This window comes from Pseudopodoces humilis, chromosome 7, assembly GCF_049639895.1.
Source record: "Pseudopodoces humilis isolate 2021_Gansu_Grassland_sample_001 chromosome 7, ASM4963989v1, whole genome shotgun sequence".
NCBI classification, from domain to species: Eukaryota; Metazoa; Chordata; class Aves; order Passeriformes; family Paridae; genus Pseudopodoces; species Pseudopodoces humilis.
This window is the reverse complement of record NC_142206.1, coordinates 56,577,049-56,590,422: the sequence shown is the minus strand read 5'-3', so window position 1 is coordinate 56,590,422 and position 13,374 is coordinate 56,577,049. Positions and strand designations below refer to the sequence as shown.

The following is a 13,374-nucleotide window of genomic DNA, read 5'->3' as shown; positions in this document are numbered from 1 at the left end:
GGAAGGGACCTTACAGGTCATCTACTTCCAATCCACCCTGCCCAGGCAGAGACACCTTCCACTATCCCAGGTTGCTCCAAGCCCCATCCAACCTGGCCTTCAACACTTCCAGGGATGGGGCAGCCACAGCTGCTCTAGGTAACCTGTGCCAGTAGCTCACCAAGCTAACAATCAAGAATTCCATCCTAACACGTAATCTGTCCCTGTCCCCTTCCAAATTCAAGCCATTACCTTTTGCCCTCCCCTTCCAGTTTAAAGACAGTACCCCTTATTCTAATTCTGCTCACTCTAACAAGAATCAAGGTGGATTACAACACTCTGGATCTGAATTAGAAGTGTTAGCCCAGACCCCAGCCCAGGCAGCAGCCCTGGGTATAGCCTTCTCACTGCTGGAAACTGGAGCTCTGCAATTCCACTCCAGGTCACCTAGACCTAAACTATATCTGGGTACCCTACCAGTAACCCCATTCATCAATATCTCCCTGTACCTAAGTTTTCAGATGCTTCAATGGAAGAATTATTTATTTAATTTGTGCCCAGGTAATTCTACAATACAGTCTGAAAAATCACACTAGTAGCTCAAATACCTTGGACAAATTAAAACACAGTACCAGCAGAAAGAGCCTCTCACCTCTAGAGCAGGCAGGAGATTAAGGGAAAGCTTGCCAATGCATGAACTTGAACTCTAGACAGCATTACAAAACTCATGCTGTCCTGGACTACAAACTGAAGAACAAAACATACAATTCAAAACTCAGGAAAACAATCCCTCAGAAGAAGATTAACACTGTGCTTGTCTGTAGACAAAATGCTTTAAAGGTACTTAAGAAGATGACACAGCCAAAATAGGGTGTGGGGATGTAAAGGTCCTTCAAGTAAAAAAATAAATATAGCTCACATGCTTCTTGGAAAAAGAAAGTGCTTTTCCAGTTTATTTCTTTGCTTTAGACCTAGTCACTGAACTGTTATGCAGATAAAGCCTGACAGATGCAAGGTCTATGTAACCAACCACGGGAATAACGGACACGGTAAATGTAATTACAGACTGTCCAGAAAAATTATTAGGGACAACTGCTGCAAGAGGAGCTGCCTCCAACTGGTTTTTTGAGAGGAGTACAGAACATCAGAGCCTCTTCTTTTAATAAGCACTGTATGTTTAATATGAGCTAGGTGTATAAAGAATGGGAATAACAAAAACATCTAACAAAAGTATTTGGAAATAATGCATAAAAGAAATCAGAGTTAGATTCTTTTCTTGCTTCTACAAAACGATAACCCTCACATTAAAGAAAGAAGAACAGAATTTAAAATATGGTGTGATTTTTATGTGTTTTTTTTAACAGTAAGATGCTTGCTCCATTATGGCTGCAGCTACATGACAATTTTTAATTAGAAAACATTGGGGGGGGTGGGGGGGGGTGTCAAAGGATATGGCATTTTCCTTCCAGCATTTCAGGTGGATTCAAAATCTGTCCCACTTCCATTGAGTCATGTTCAAGATTAATTCCTAATATTTTACACAATTCATGAACTTACATAAAATCCCATTAGAAAGGGTTATGATTTGTCAATTCTTTTGAGAGTGTATGATTTTATTTATTTCCCTTAAACTAAAAATAACATTCACTATTATATTTTGAAATCCAATACAAGAAGCCACAGGAACATATATACACACAGGGTTTTTGTTATATCAAAAAAGTAAGACTGAATACAGGTGGACCTGCAGAAAAATCTCTATCCAAGAACATTTTAATACAGAAACTCTGAAGATGTCATACTTAGTCATAAGACACAGCTAAAGCTATAGAAAATATAAAACCATAATGCCTATGAAGTCTAACAGCTAGAACACTTCCTAAAAATAGGTTCCTCAACATGCTAAAAAAATCATAGCTTAGCAAGATATTCTTTATGTTTAATGGGTCTGTCACAAACAAACTCCTGAACAGACTCTGCCCTCACATCTGTTGAGGCAAACCTGCAGTAAAAACGAATGCAATCTCTCTGTATTTATGTCAGTAGAAAAAAAAAAAAGGGGGGGGGGGGGGGAACAAACCCAAACGAGAATCTGACCTTTAAAATGCATTTTTTTATGTTTTTTCTGGGTATTGATTTAAGCAAGTGTCTTTCCCTGTGTTGCTTAACACAGCTTCTACACCACATGACATCTCCTATGATGTTTCACTTTGGCTGTAGAGAAATTACAGTCTTATTTTACTCAATTTGCCATTATAGAAAAGATAAAGATGACAATGGGAAGCCAGAGGCATTTCAGCACTTAGAAAAGAGAACAAAGTATCACTATTCCATTCTGAAAGATGTATCTGAAGAGAGTTTCATTAGCCATCTCCTGTAGGCTGGCAAACACACAGTGATGTTGCGTAAACCTCAGGGCCCGGGTATACAATTTCTAAAGAAGCAAGTAGGAGAGCTGAAAGGTTGCTCACCAACAGAGATTCATCCAGACTCCTCAGTTTAACAGCCTGGCAATTTTTTTGTCCATTTTTTAAATTAAATAGATCAGTTTCCTCAATCTATGTCTTAACATCCATAAAACACAAACAGCTCTAGCACATACACCCTTCAGTATACCACAGATAATAACAAACATTTATTTTGGTCAACTACCACTACTTAATCTACCAGTAAAAATCAGCATCATTAGTTTAGGCCTCCACATTTTGCTCAGACAGGAATAAATTTTAGATTAAGTGCCCAATTATTGGCTCATAAAGGCTTATTACTGGCATTTCCTTCTTAGCAGAGTGTGGCTTAATTGGCAAAGCCATTTTTCCTAAGACTTGCCTAATTCTAAAGAATGTCATCTGCCCTTCTGAACAACACATCAAACTGCAGGGGAAGCATGCTGAGCAATGCCCTCCTGAATAAATCTGCTCAGCTCATGGCCATTAACACAAATCCCAATTGCTCTCCCCATCAACTGATATTGATGACATGGATAAGGCCTCTGCAACTTGCTCTGGTGGTCATTAGGAGATTCTGGTTTATTTCATTTTTTTGAATAACAAATAACATACCAGACACTGTTTCAAGCTAAAGAGAGCAGTTTAAGGAAGCAGATTTGCACACAGGTTGACAAACAGCCAAGTGGTTTCACATTTAGCTATATACAACATCATATCACATGCTCAAGAGAAGAAGATGAAAACATGTGATATTGCAAGCATGGATAAAGCTTTTAATGGCATAAATTTCGATGGTCGGCATGAAAAACATCCACAAGTTATCTGCCTACCACATATGACTTTTTCAAATCCTTATATATTAAAAGCAATTAAAAATCTCAGCTCTCCTGAAGAATTCTACTTGGCAACCTTTTCATAGCCTAGTATGTCTAGAGCCAAACACCTTTTGGGTCACTAACAGAGATTGTTAACATACTCATACCTTATAAAACCTAAAAACAAAAAAAGTCTCTTCGCTTATTAAGCAAAGCCTGGTTCAGCACCACAAATGCAAAGTAGAAGAAAGCAGGATGAAGAAAGGGCGTGATGCAATGAAAGGAACAGATTTCTATCAAAAAGGATCTAAAGTGAAACTGGAATTTGATAAGCACCATTAGTAAATATCTATGAAATCCACTGGAAATATTCAGGCCGTATCCTTACTTCCAGAAACTCCTCCATACCGTAGATACAGACTGTATTTAAGAAAATAATTCAAAACCACACATTTCAAACTCTCTAGGAAATAGATCATTTCCTTAAGTTAAAAACTGTTGTGTGAATCAATGCAAGTGACTGCAGGGACAAGTAGGACATGATACCAAACGGGTCTTACAAGTCTTCCACAGTTCAAGGTAATATCGTTTCATAGATTATTATTTATGATTCATATCAAACTTTATAAACAATTACAAATCAAATTCTTCTTGTTTCTTGGGGCCCAAGCTAAGGCAACACTAACTTGGCGAGTTTTTGTTCAAGAGATGTTGCTGCAGTAAACTATAACCAAAGTCAACGCAAGAATACAACCGCAGTAACACAAATGCTAAAAAAATTATCAAATCCTCTGAGGAGGTGAGTTTGGAGGCATCTGCTACACACAGAAAAAGTCATCCATTCTATTAAAGTTATCTGTGCATCAACATCCTTTCTATGCAAAGGTTGTGATATACTTTGTTCATCGCAAGGGGTACACATTAGATTAAACCAACATTTGCAAACCATTTAGATACTACAGTGCAGCACCAGCAGAAGAACTGAGCAAAAAAAAAAAAGTCATTCTGTATTCTGCCTGGTATTTGAATAGTGTGTGAGTTCACATACTGAAGAAATAACACAGCATGCAGTTCATTCACAAGACTGGTCCAGTGCAGAAGGGGGACAGAGAGGGTGAGGGAGAAGGTGAAGAATCTGATCTCATAATCATAGGCTTTCTGACAATTCAAACACATGAAGAAGCCGTATTAAGATTTTTTCATACGCCCTTAATTATGTTTCTTTTTTTCCCTTCATGATTAACTACTTGATGTTTCTGTCACAATTTACAGCTATTTTTAAGTATTACAAACAAGCAAAGCAACACAGCATGTATCTGTGTGTCAGAAAAGGAGTGAGAAGCATACCCAATGCAATGCAAAAACTATTCATGTTTTTCTTCTTACAACACATAGCCAGAGGATGCTACAATCACAGAGTACCATTAGGAAACCAACATAACCAAATCTGTATTTAATTAATTGCTTCCTCATTTAACAGGTTATTAGGGTTCTGTACAGTAGCACAGAACAAACATTTTAAAGCAGTGATTGATTTTGCCAGTTGCAATGATCATTCTTCACCATGCAGGATCTAATACCATTTCCATTTTTACACTGAAAACACTATTATTTAACAATTTATATATATAAGGTATGGTTTTGTTGTTGATTAATCTTGCTCACTCTAACAGCACCTGCAATGAATCCATATAATCGTACCAGGACATTCTAACAACAATCCTATACAACGTTTTTAGCAGTTATTATTTTAAAATTATTATCCATGCATAATTCAAGCTATCTCTGCCTAAAGCAGACACCCAAGAGCTTGAAGAAAGTTCAAAGAAAGATAAGAAACTTGCAAATATTATTCCATTATTTACTGGGGAGGAGAGGGAAGGTAGATTGGAGGAAATATGAGGGTCTCTGATTTTGTGGTTACTGGCTTTCTTCATTAGGAAACAATCCATGTTTCCTTTCATACCTATGTGACACTGTAATAACCATAATCTACTTGACTTTAATTAAAAATATATAAAAATTAATATTTTTGTCTTTGGAGAATTATCCCCGAGTAATGTCTATTAGCAAATACAAGCCAAAGGCATCATTTAATCCACCTACTCCAGGGTTCAATTTCGTCCACAGTGTATAACTGAAATTGCAAGTGGATTTAAAAAGAGACCATGAGAAAGAAAGAACTCACCATTCTAACTACTTCAGGGTAAGTCTGCTCTGTCAAACAGCCTCTGCTTATTGTAATGTAGTCCACCAGTTCATTAAGAGTGGAGCGCTTGTATTCTTTCATTTTAAGGTCTGAAAGCGTGTCCATGAAGTCAAAAATGACACAGCACTGTTGAAGTTTCTTTAGGAACAGTTCAGGCTGCTCTGAAGATGGAACGTCTATGAAACAAGAAAGGAAATCTTTGTGAGTCTGGCATCTTATTATACAAAACAGGACTTCTTTTTGAAGATCAATTTCAAAGGAAAGCAGTATTCATACAATTCTTGTTAAACAGAGCTCAGATTAACAAATTAAGCATTTACAGGAACTGTATTGCTATTGTGTGTTTGAGATCTTGAAAGTATTGCAGAAGGAATTTAATCATCAACTGCTATTAGGAAAATAAAGTTCACCAAGAAAGTCCAGGCTGAAGTAGAGAATGGAAACACACCAGCATTCAAGACTTAATTTTACACTAAACAACTACTTTGACTGGAGGCTGGTATTTACCATCGTTAACTTAAACTCCGAAGAAGGATGAAAGAACTGTCAAACACATCAAGCTTGATTAATTTGTATTTCTAAAAACACTGCGTCATTTATAAGCCTGTATGAATATACATGAACACATATATATATGAATACACAGCAAGACCAAAATTCCACAAACAAGTTTTGAGTATCAATCATTACCCCCACGTTGACACTTCCCATAGCAAAATCAATTTCACTGAAATACAGTGAGGATTTTTTTGCTGTACTATGAACACATAAAATGCATCAATAGGAACATTTTCACAAAAAATAGTATGTGCTTGACCAATAAAGTAAGCAGAACTCATTACTTTTACTCTGTTTTCTTAATCTCAGCAAATGAAAAAAACTTAATACAATAATAAAAGGAATGTCAGCTTCTTAGTTGTTGGTTACTTTACAAATGCATCAAAATAATACAGAGACAGCTTAATTTATCCAATGTCAATGTACACAAGAGGATAGCAACAGCAGAAAGTTGCAGAAATTAAATCCACATTTTTACTCTAAAGGTCTGTCCTCAGTCCAGGCAGCACTTCACTTTCTTTGAGCTACCTGATTTTATTTAAGGCACCAATGCCTGCCTCAGCATCAAATCCATTGGGTGACCTTCCTGATCTCTCTTTAAAAAAGCTTTAATAGAATTTATGTTTATTTCTTAAAACCTGGACTTCTAAAAGGCCAATCTAAGATGAAACTTCTTATTGCTGACACAAGAATAAGTCATAGTAAGGAATACTTGGCAAATGCTGGGAGGTGTTAGTAATTGTATGGTAGTTTTAAGACTTAAGACATGAATCTATTTTGCTTAAACAGAGTGCTTCAATTTAATTAAAACCAGTGCTTAAACACTAAAAAAAATAAACATGGATTGCAGTACAAATAAAGATGCAACGGTTTGTTCAACCTGTTTCTCTTTACAGCACTGAAGTGGTGACAGGATTCAGCAGGGAATCTACATGGAAGAAGAATCATCCACAAACACCTCTAGAATACTGGAGATCCCCAAAGCAGGCACCCTAAAGCCATTCTGCTGGCCAGCTCTCTCTCACACATTCAAACACCTCAGAGGAGGCAGAGCTGAAACCTAAGATGAGCCAAGGAGACAGAGAAACTCATTAGCCTTCACCCACAACAAAAAAGACCATTTCTACACACCACCTTTCTAAGGTTACAGCCCTGCAGGACATAAATGGCCTGGGGAAGCGGAGTTCTGTGACTGCTCTCTTGACTACCAGCCTTCAAATAATAGAGAGAAGAATGGACTTCAGAGTTCACTGTTATTAACAAACAGGCAACAGTTAAATGATGAAAAATTGCTTCCAAAGACAGCCTTATATACAGGCTGAAAGAAAGAGAGGAAAAAAAAATTTAAAAAGTGCAATTGGTTACTTTTCAAAAGCTTTATTTTTAAAATTTACACTCTTTATTCTTTATTACACCTGTAATCCACCACAGACCTTGAAAATATTTAAAAGACATCAATACAATCTATGTTGTTAACATAATTGGGTTTTGGTTGCACTGTTCTACATGACTTTTACATATAAAAGGACATGTAACAAGGACATTAAAGAAAAACAGGCTGAAATCAAGTGGGAATCCATTAGGATACAATTCAGCACAAGTTAAAACCAGACTCATATATATGACTCAAGATTACACTCATTTTAAGCATGGTTCGTATTAAATAAAAATTTTTAAATTACTAAAGCATTAAAATAAGTCATAAAAGTTTGTTTTCTTTTTCTTTCTCCAGTTAAGTATCTGGAGGTGTGGGAACAAAACAAAAAATATAATTACATTCTTCTTAAGAGAAACCACTCTAAAACCCTCCATGAAATTCATGCCAGTCTGACTACGTCAACAGGCCTTATGAACCATAGGGGAAGCTAAGAAAAACCAAACCACAGCCAACCAAAAAACCTACAAACAAACAACAAAAAAACCTCAAAGCCCCACAGAATAAAACCCCACAAACCAATTGTTCTGGTCATATCTGCTTTTCTTTATTAAGCAAGTTGCCACTCACACTAGGGAATACAACCCTAAGCTGTTTCACTCAATGATTTTTCTTAATGTTCCTGGGAATTTGGGATGCCTTGGGATCAGGGTAACACCTAATGCCAGGGGTTTTTTGTACTTGGAAACAGGGAGAGTACATGAGAGTAAATATACTTGAAAAATTATTGTGTCCTAACGCAAGAAAAGGGTGGTGCAAATTAATAAAATCAGTATCCCATGTTCCCAGCTTTCCCACACAGACCATGGCATTAGCTGGTTTGAGATTTTGGGGTGGGGATTCTTTTGCTGGTATTTGGGGCACATACCTACAGACCCCACAGCAGAACTCCTGAACTTCTTAATGCAGCAACTTGGAATGAAACACAGTTCCCTAGAGATGTTCACAGTTGGCTGATGAAAAACAGCAAACCCTTTTCTTCTCAGCAGATACTCACAGCTTTCAATGAATTTTACTCCCATGCTAACACACAGCCAAACATTTTGGTCCCAAAATTTAATAACCTGCAATATTACCATCGTATCCACTTTCACATGAAAGAACAGAAAATTGAGCAACTGCTCTAATAAATCTGTGTAAATACACATAATACTTTAATAACCTATAAAATAAAATCAAAGTGACTCTATTAAGTGGCGTGTGTGATTTATGTCAAATGCACAGAGGAGTATACATTTATTAAAACCAAAATTTAAAGCAAGATAAATTTCTGTCTGGATGACTGTGAGAACTCTCCTCATTTTCAGGTCTTTGCTACAATTTAATTTTCAGGCTTGTCAGTTTTCTCTTTAGCCATTTAAAACTGTACAGAGCTTCTGAAATAGAGTGAGTATTCAAAGGAAATCGGCTTAGCGAAAGCATGCACTAGTACATCTGAATGCTGATTATCAAGACAGAATCAGAGCTTTAAAGTCAAGTTTTTATAGAGTTATCAGAAAAAACTGACAGGAAGTGCTATAATTTTTTTTTTACACATGGACCAGCACTTTTTACTGCAAGGGCTGAAATACTAAGTCTAAAATGGCTAAAGCAATTCTGTTTCTCTCATAATAGCCTTTTCCCAAAATAATCCTAATCCAACCAGCCCATCCCTTCTCATCAAGTCTCTGCCTTCTGCATTCTTTTATCAAGTAAAGACATAAAAATGCAATAGCACACTTTTATTGCAAGTCTCTAACATCAATAAAAACATATTAACGTTTATACTACATTCATGTTTTAATTAAAGTAATTTACAAGGAACTCATTTTGAATTGTAGGAAACCAACTATGCACCAGAGAAACTGCATCCAAGGAAGTGAGCTCTGGCTCTCCTCTCCCTGGTAAGTGAACAACCAGGAAGGGGGAGGACCTGGATCAGTTCCCTGATCCACTCCTGCCTGTAGTTTTGCAACGAAGGATACAAGGCTGGGAAGTGAAGAAGTGAAGATACAGTGAAAGACTGAGCTGGCTCAAAGCAGCATGGCAACTGTGAGCAAAAGCCAAGGGACTGCAGACACAGAGCAATACAGGGCCCAAAATCAGAATAAAACATGACAAAATATGCACATTACGTATGAGGTATTAAGCAGAACTAGAGTATGCTCACACATGCTACCCTTCACCCACATATGCACTATCAGAACATTTATGAATCATTAAAATAAAAATGCTCTCAGAATAACTATTGCTTCCACTATATACATTACTGGTATTCACTAGCTTGAAGGTGACATTTGCATAGAGAATTAGCATCATCATCTTGTATGATAGTAAAAGCAAACACCACATTAAACACAAAAAATAAAAACACATACTAAAACCAAAATAAGTCCAAAATGGGGAAGAGAGACTAAAAGTAACATTTTGATTCCCATTAATTTGAAGAACTTCCTTATAATGTCCCAACATCTGAGAACTCTGCATTCACTCCACCTCTGAGATTGTTTCCTCTTTCAATTTAGTTGCAAAATTTCAACCTTCCCTTTTGACTAATTACAGCAAAATAATTCCTCAACTCTTCTTCAATTTTTGTATCTACCAGTTACTAAGTAAACCCAGCACAATTCTTTCTCTACTTAACTAAAATCTCCTTGTGACAAAAAAATCTCCCAAACACCAAACTGTTCCTGCTTTGCTGCCACTCACCAAATCACACTGAATATAAGCAAATACTGCATCAAGGACTTAGCTGCACAAAGAGGGCACTGGTGCATAAAACTCTGACACAGCTAACCTTCACAAATCACTGAAGATTTTATTTTGTAAGAAGTTACCTTTCTAGTTTTCATTCCAATAAAACTGGCAAATTTGAATTCAAAAGTCTTTTGGTTTTCTTTGCAAAGCTGGCTTCAAGAGAAGGTCTAGCAACACCCAGCTCAGAGCTTTCCCTAAGGTACAGTCCTGAAATATGGAACAACCACATTTCTATAGGTCACTTTTCACCGCAGAATATTGGTCTTAACATTCCAAAAAGTACTAATGTTTGTCCTCTTTTTCTTACACAAACATTTCTTGAGAAAAACAATCACTACCTTGATTGCATTGATTTAATTTTCCTAACTGCCTGTCAATATTATGAATGCTTTGTCAAGTCAGTAATCATTCATTTAGAAGAGGTGGTTTTCTCAAAGCTGTTTTCCCAACCCATTCTCTAGACTTAATAATTATACAGGCAGGGCAGCAGTTAGGCACTGTGTTCCAAATATGTAAAATCTAACCAGTACAATTATTCACACAGCAATAAATATAGTGGGACAAGCTCAAGCTGACTTTCCTGAGTGAACACGCTCAGAAAGAAAAAGCAGTTTACCATACCATTTCCAGCACATTCAAACTGTGTGATTAGAAATGCAACACAGTTGCAGAATTCACCAATTTCCTCATAAACAGAATCATTCAAATAATCTGTCACAAAATTGAGAATTATTTCCCTGGACATACATTTGCCCCTACTCAAACTGAGCAAATTCTCACCAAGTGGGAGTCTCTGGGTAGGTCCACAGGGCTTCTGGATCCACAAATCCCTCCACTGCTTGTAACACTCCCCAGTCACTTCACAGATATTCAATAACCATTTACCGGGGTGGGTATTCTAAACTCAATGTCAATCTCACATATCATTTAAGTGCCTTGAGTGCAGATGGGGCAGCATTACAAACAACACTGGGTACTCCTTAATAGATGTATTCTCAGTCACATAAACTGCCCAAATTTTGTAATGTAGATATATTAATCAAAATTCTGCTTTTACTTACATATGTGGTACCTCAAGTTTAATCCCCTGAATAGAATAATACATGGATGAAGAGCTACAAATTGACAATGAAAAGAATTTAATAAACCATATTTTTAAAAATTATACTTTTACACTTTATGAAGTTTCAGTTGAATCTTTTGCCTATTCCCACAGCAGGCATGGTGCAGGCAATAAATTAAGTCTCTTCATTTTCATGCAGCTCAATCCAGAGCCACTGCAAAATTTCAAGGAGAAGACTCCTTTGGGCTATGGTTTGTTAACCTGTGACCAACACTTGTTCATTCTCACCAATGATGTGTGTGCTGTGAACATCTTTCAACCTGGAAGTGAACCAAGACCACAAGCCTGGTTGTCAAAGCTATTTATGAGCCATAGCAAAACATTATTCCATGAATACTCACTGCAAAAGCTCTGTATTAGTGCAAATTGGCATTGATGATGTGCACCCTCAAGTGAGCAGAGAGACTCCAAGGGATTCTAGGTTTTAGAAGTTTGGGTGCTCTCACTCATCACTGACCTACACAAGGAATCTGTTATGAAACAGATCAAACATCTCAGATAATGATATGTAATCAAGGAAATACATGGTGGATAGTGAGAATTCCTGAGCAACTGATGGAAGACAAGACTGCCAGGGTATTTTGGTACACCAACTGCTGTCCCACAAAAATAGAGACTCAAGATATTTGGCCTATATAGCATCCCTTATGCTTGGACTGATAATCATCACTCAGCAGAACCATGTCTCTTCATAATCAAGCAGCAATACCTTCATGTTTAGGTAAACTGACAACATTTTCAACATTTTCCCATTAGTTCTTCAAGAACTGGGATGAGTTTAATGAAATAATTCCAAGACAGTCAAAGTTTACCTATTCTACCTGCAAGTCCATTCAAGCCAAAAATTATCTAGGTCAAAGAAGGTGAAAGACAAGGTAGGGAAAATTATTTAAATGACAAGATTTCTGAGCAGAATTAATGGAAAAGGAGCAAGTAGATGAGTGTACCAAAAAATTTCAGCAGAGATGGAAGAACAGCAAAGAGGCTGTAAATATTATGAGGAGGATAGACAGAAGGAAGTTAAAGGCAGGGAAACAAACATAAATTATTAAAAGACTGTGAGAGAGAGAATGAGGTAGAGCAGGAGACTAGGAAGATGGAGGAAAAAAATGTTTGGACTAGAGCATTTTAAAAGGAAAAAAGTAGTAGCTCAAAGTGTTTAAGTAAAACAAGAATGAAGGAGTCAAGAGGTTAGGGGCTAGATCTGATTAAGCACCCACATATCTGGAGATTCTTGACATTCTGACATCTTTAATATATCCAATTACATTACTTAGGGTGAGTTTGCCTAGACATCAAATTAACACTTATATTTAAGCTCCAGGCTGATCAAAGGTTTTGCAGGTTGCGTTAGCTCTCTCCCCCCAGCTTTTACTAATATTTCAAAAACAATTTTTAGTGATTTCTTTCTTTTTTTCCCAGGGAGGATGCCTGGCAAAAATACATGTAAATATTATTTCAATTCCTTAAATTGAACACATGGTATAAAGTCCCAAAAGAAGACAAAAATACTTTGCTGAAACACTGAGAGTTACTGCAGCCAGTTTCTTGGACTAAGTCAAGTTTCTTTTATATTGGCTCAGAAAGCTCATGCCAGTTGTTTTAAGTAGGTTTTTACTGAATTGCACTTTCAAAGTACAAGATACCCTTCACTCAACCGAAGTCACTGAACAGTCACAATGTCTATCCTGCCACTTGAAAACACTGAACTGAGGCAGTGAAGGAATTACCAGGATACCTCTGCCACACACTTTCTGCTTAATACCATCAAGCATTGATGACATATGAAACACTTAACTGTCACTTTTCCAAGTCTTCTCCAAGAAAAGGGAACAAAAAGTAACAGATTGTAAATGTTCTTTATTAAAAGAAAGAAAAAAACACCAAAAAAATCCCCACTGTTTGTTTTCTAAATTCTACCTGTATATAAAAATAAGCATTTTTCCCTTTGGTTTTTTGTTTTTCACGGATGGTTTATTGCTTCTGGTTTTTTTCTGACACTAACCTTTTAATTTAGCCAGATGTATAAAGAAAATCCCAAACCTGGGAGACAACACTAAAACACAGTA

The 13,374-nt window shown here is 36.8% G+C and overlaps 1 protein-coding gene across 2 annotated transcripts in view; it reads right to left on the bottom strand.

Moving 5' to 3' along the window:
- The window catches only part of PPP2R5E (protein phosphatase 2 regulatory subunit B'epsilon), a 69,273-nt gene that overhangs the window by 23,603 nt on the left and 32,296 nt on the right, over positions 1 to 13,374 (bottom strand). For both annotated transcript variants that reach the window (XM_005520056.3, XM_014249906.2), the window contains exon 3: positions 5,433 to 5,629. In XM_005520056.3, the coding sequence (XP_005520113.1) occupies positions 5,433 to 5,629 (197 nt within the window). The remainder of the gene's footprint in view (positions 1 to 5,432; positions 5,630 to 13,374) is intronic.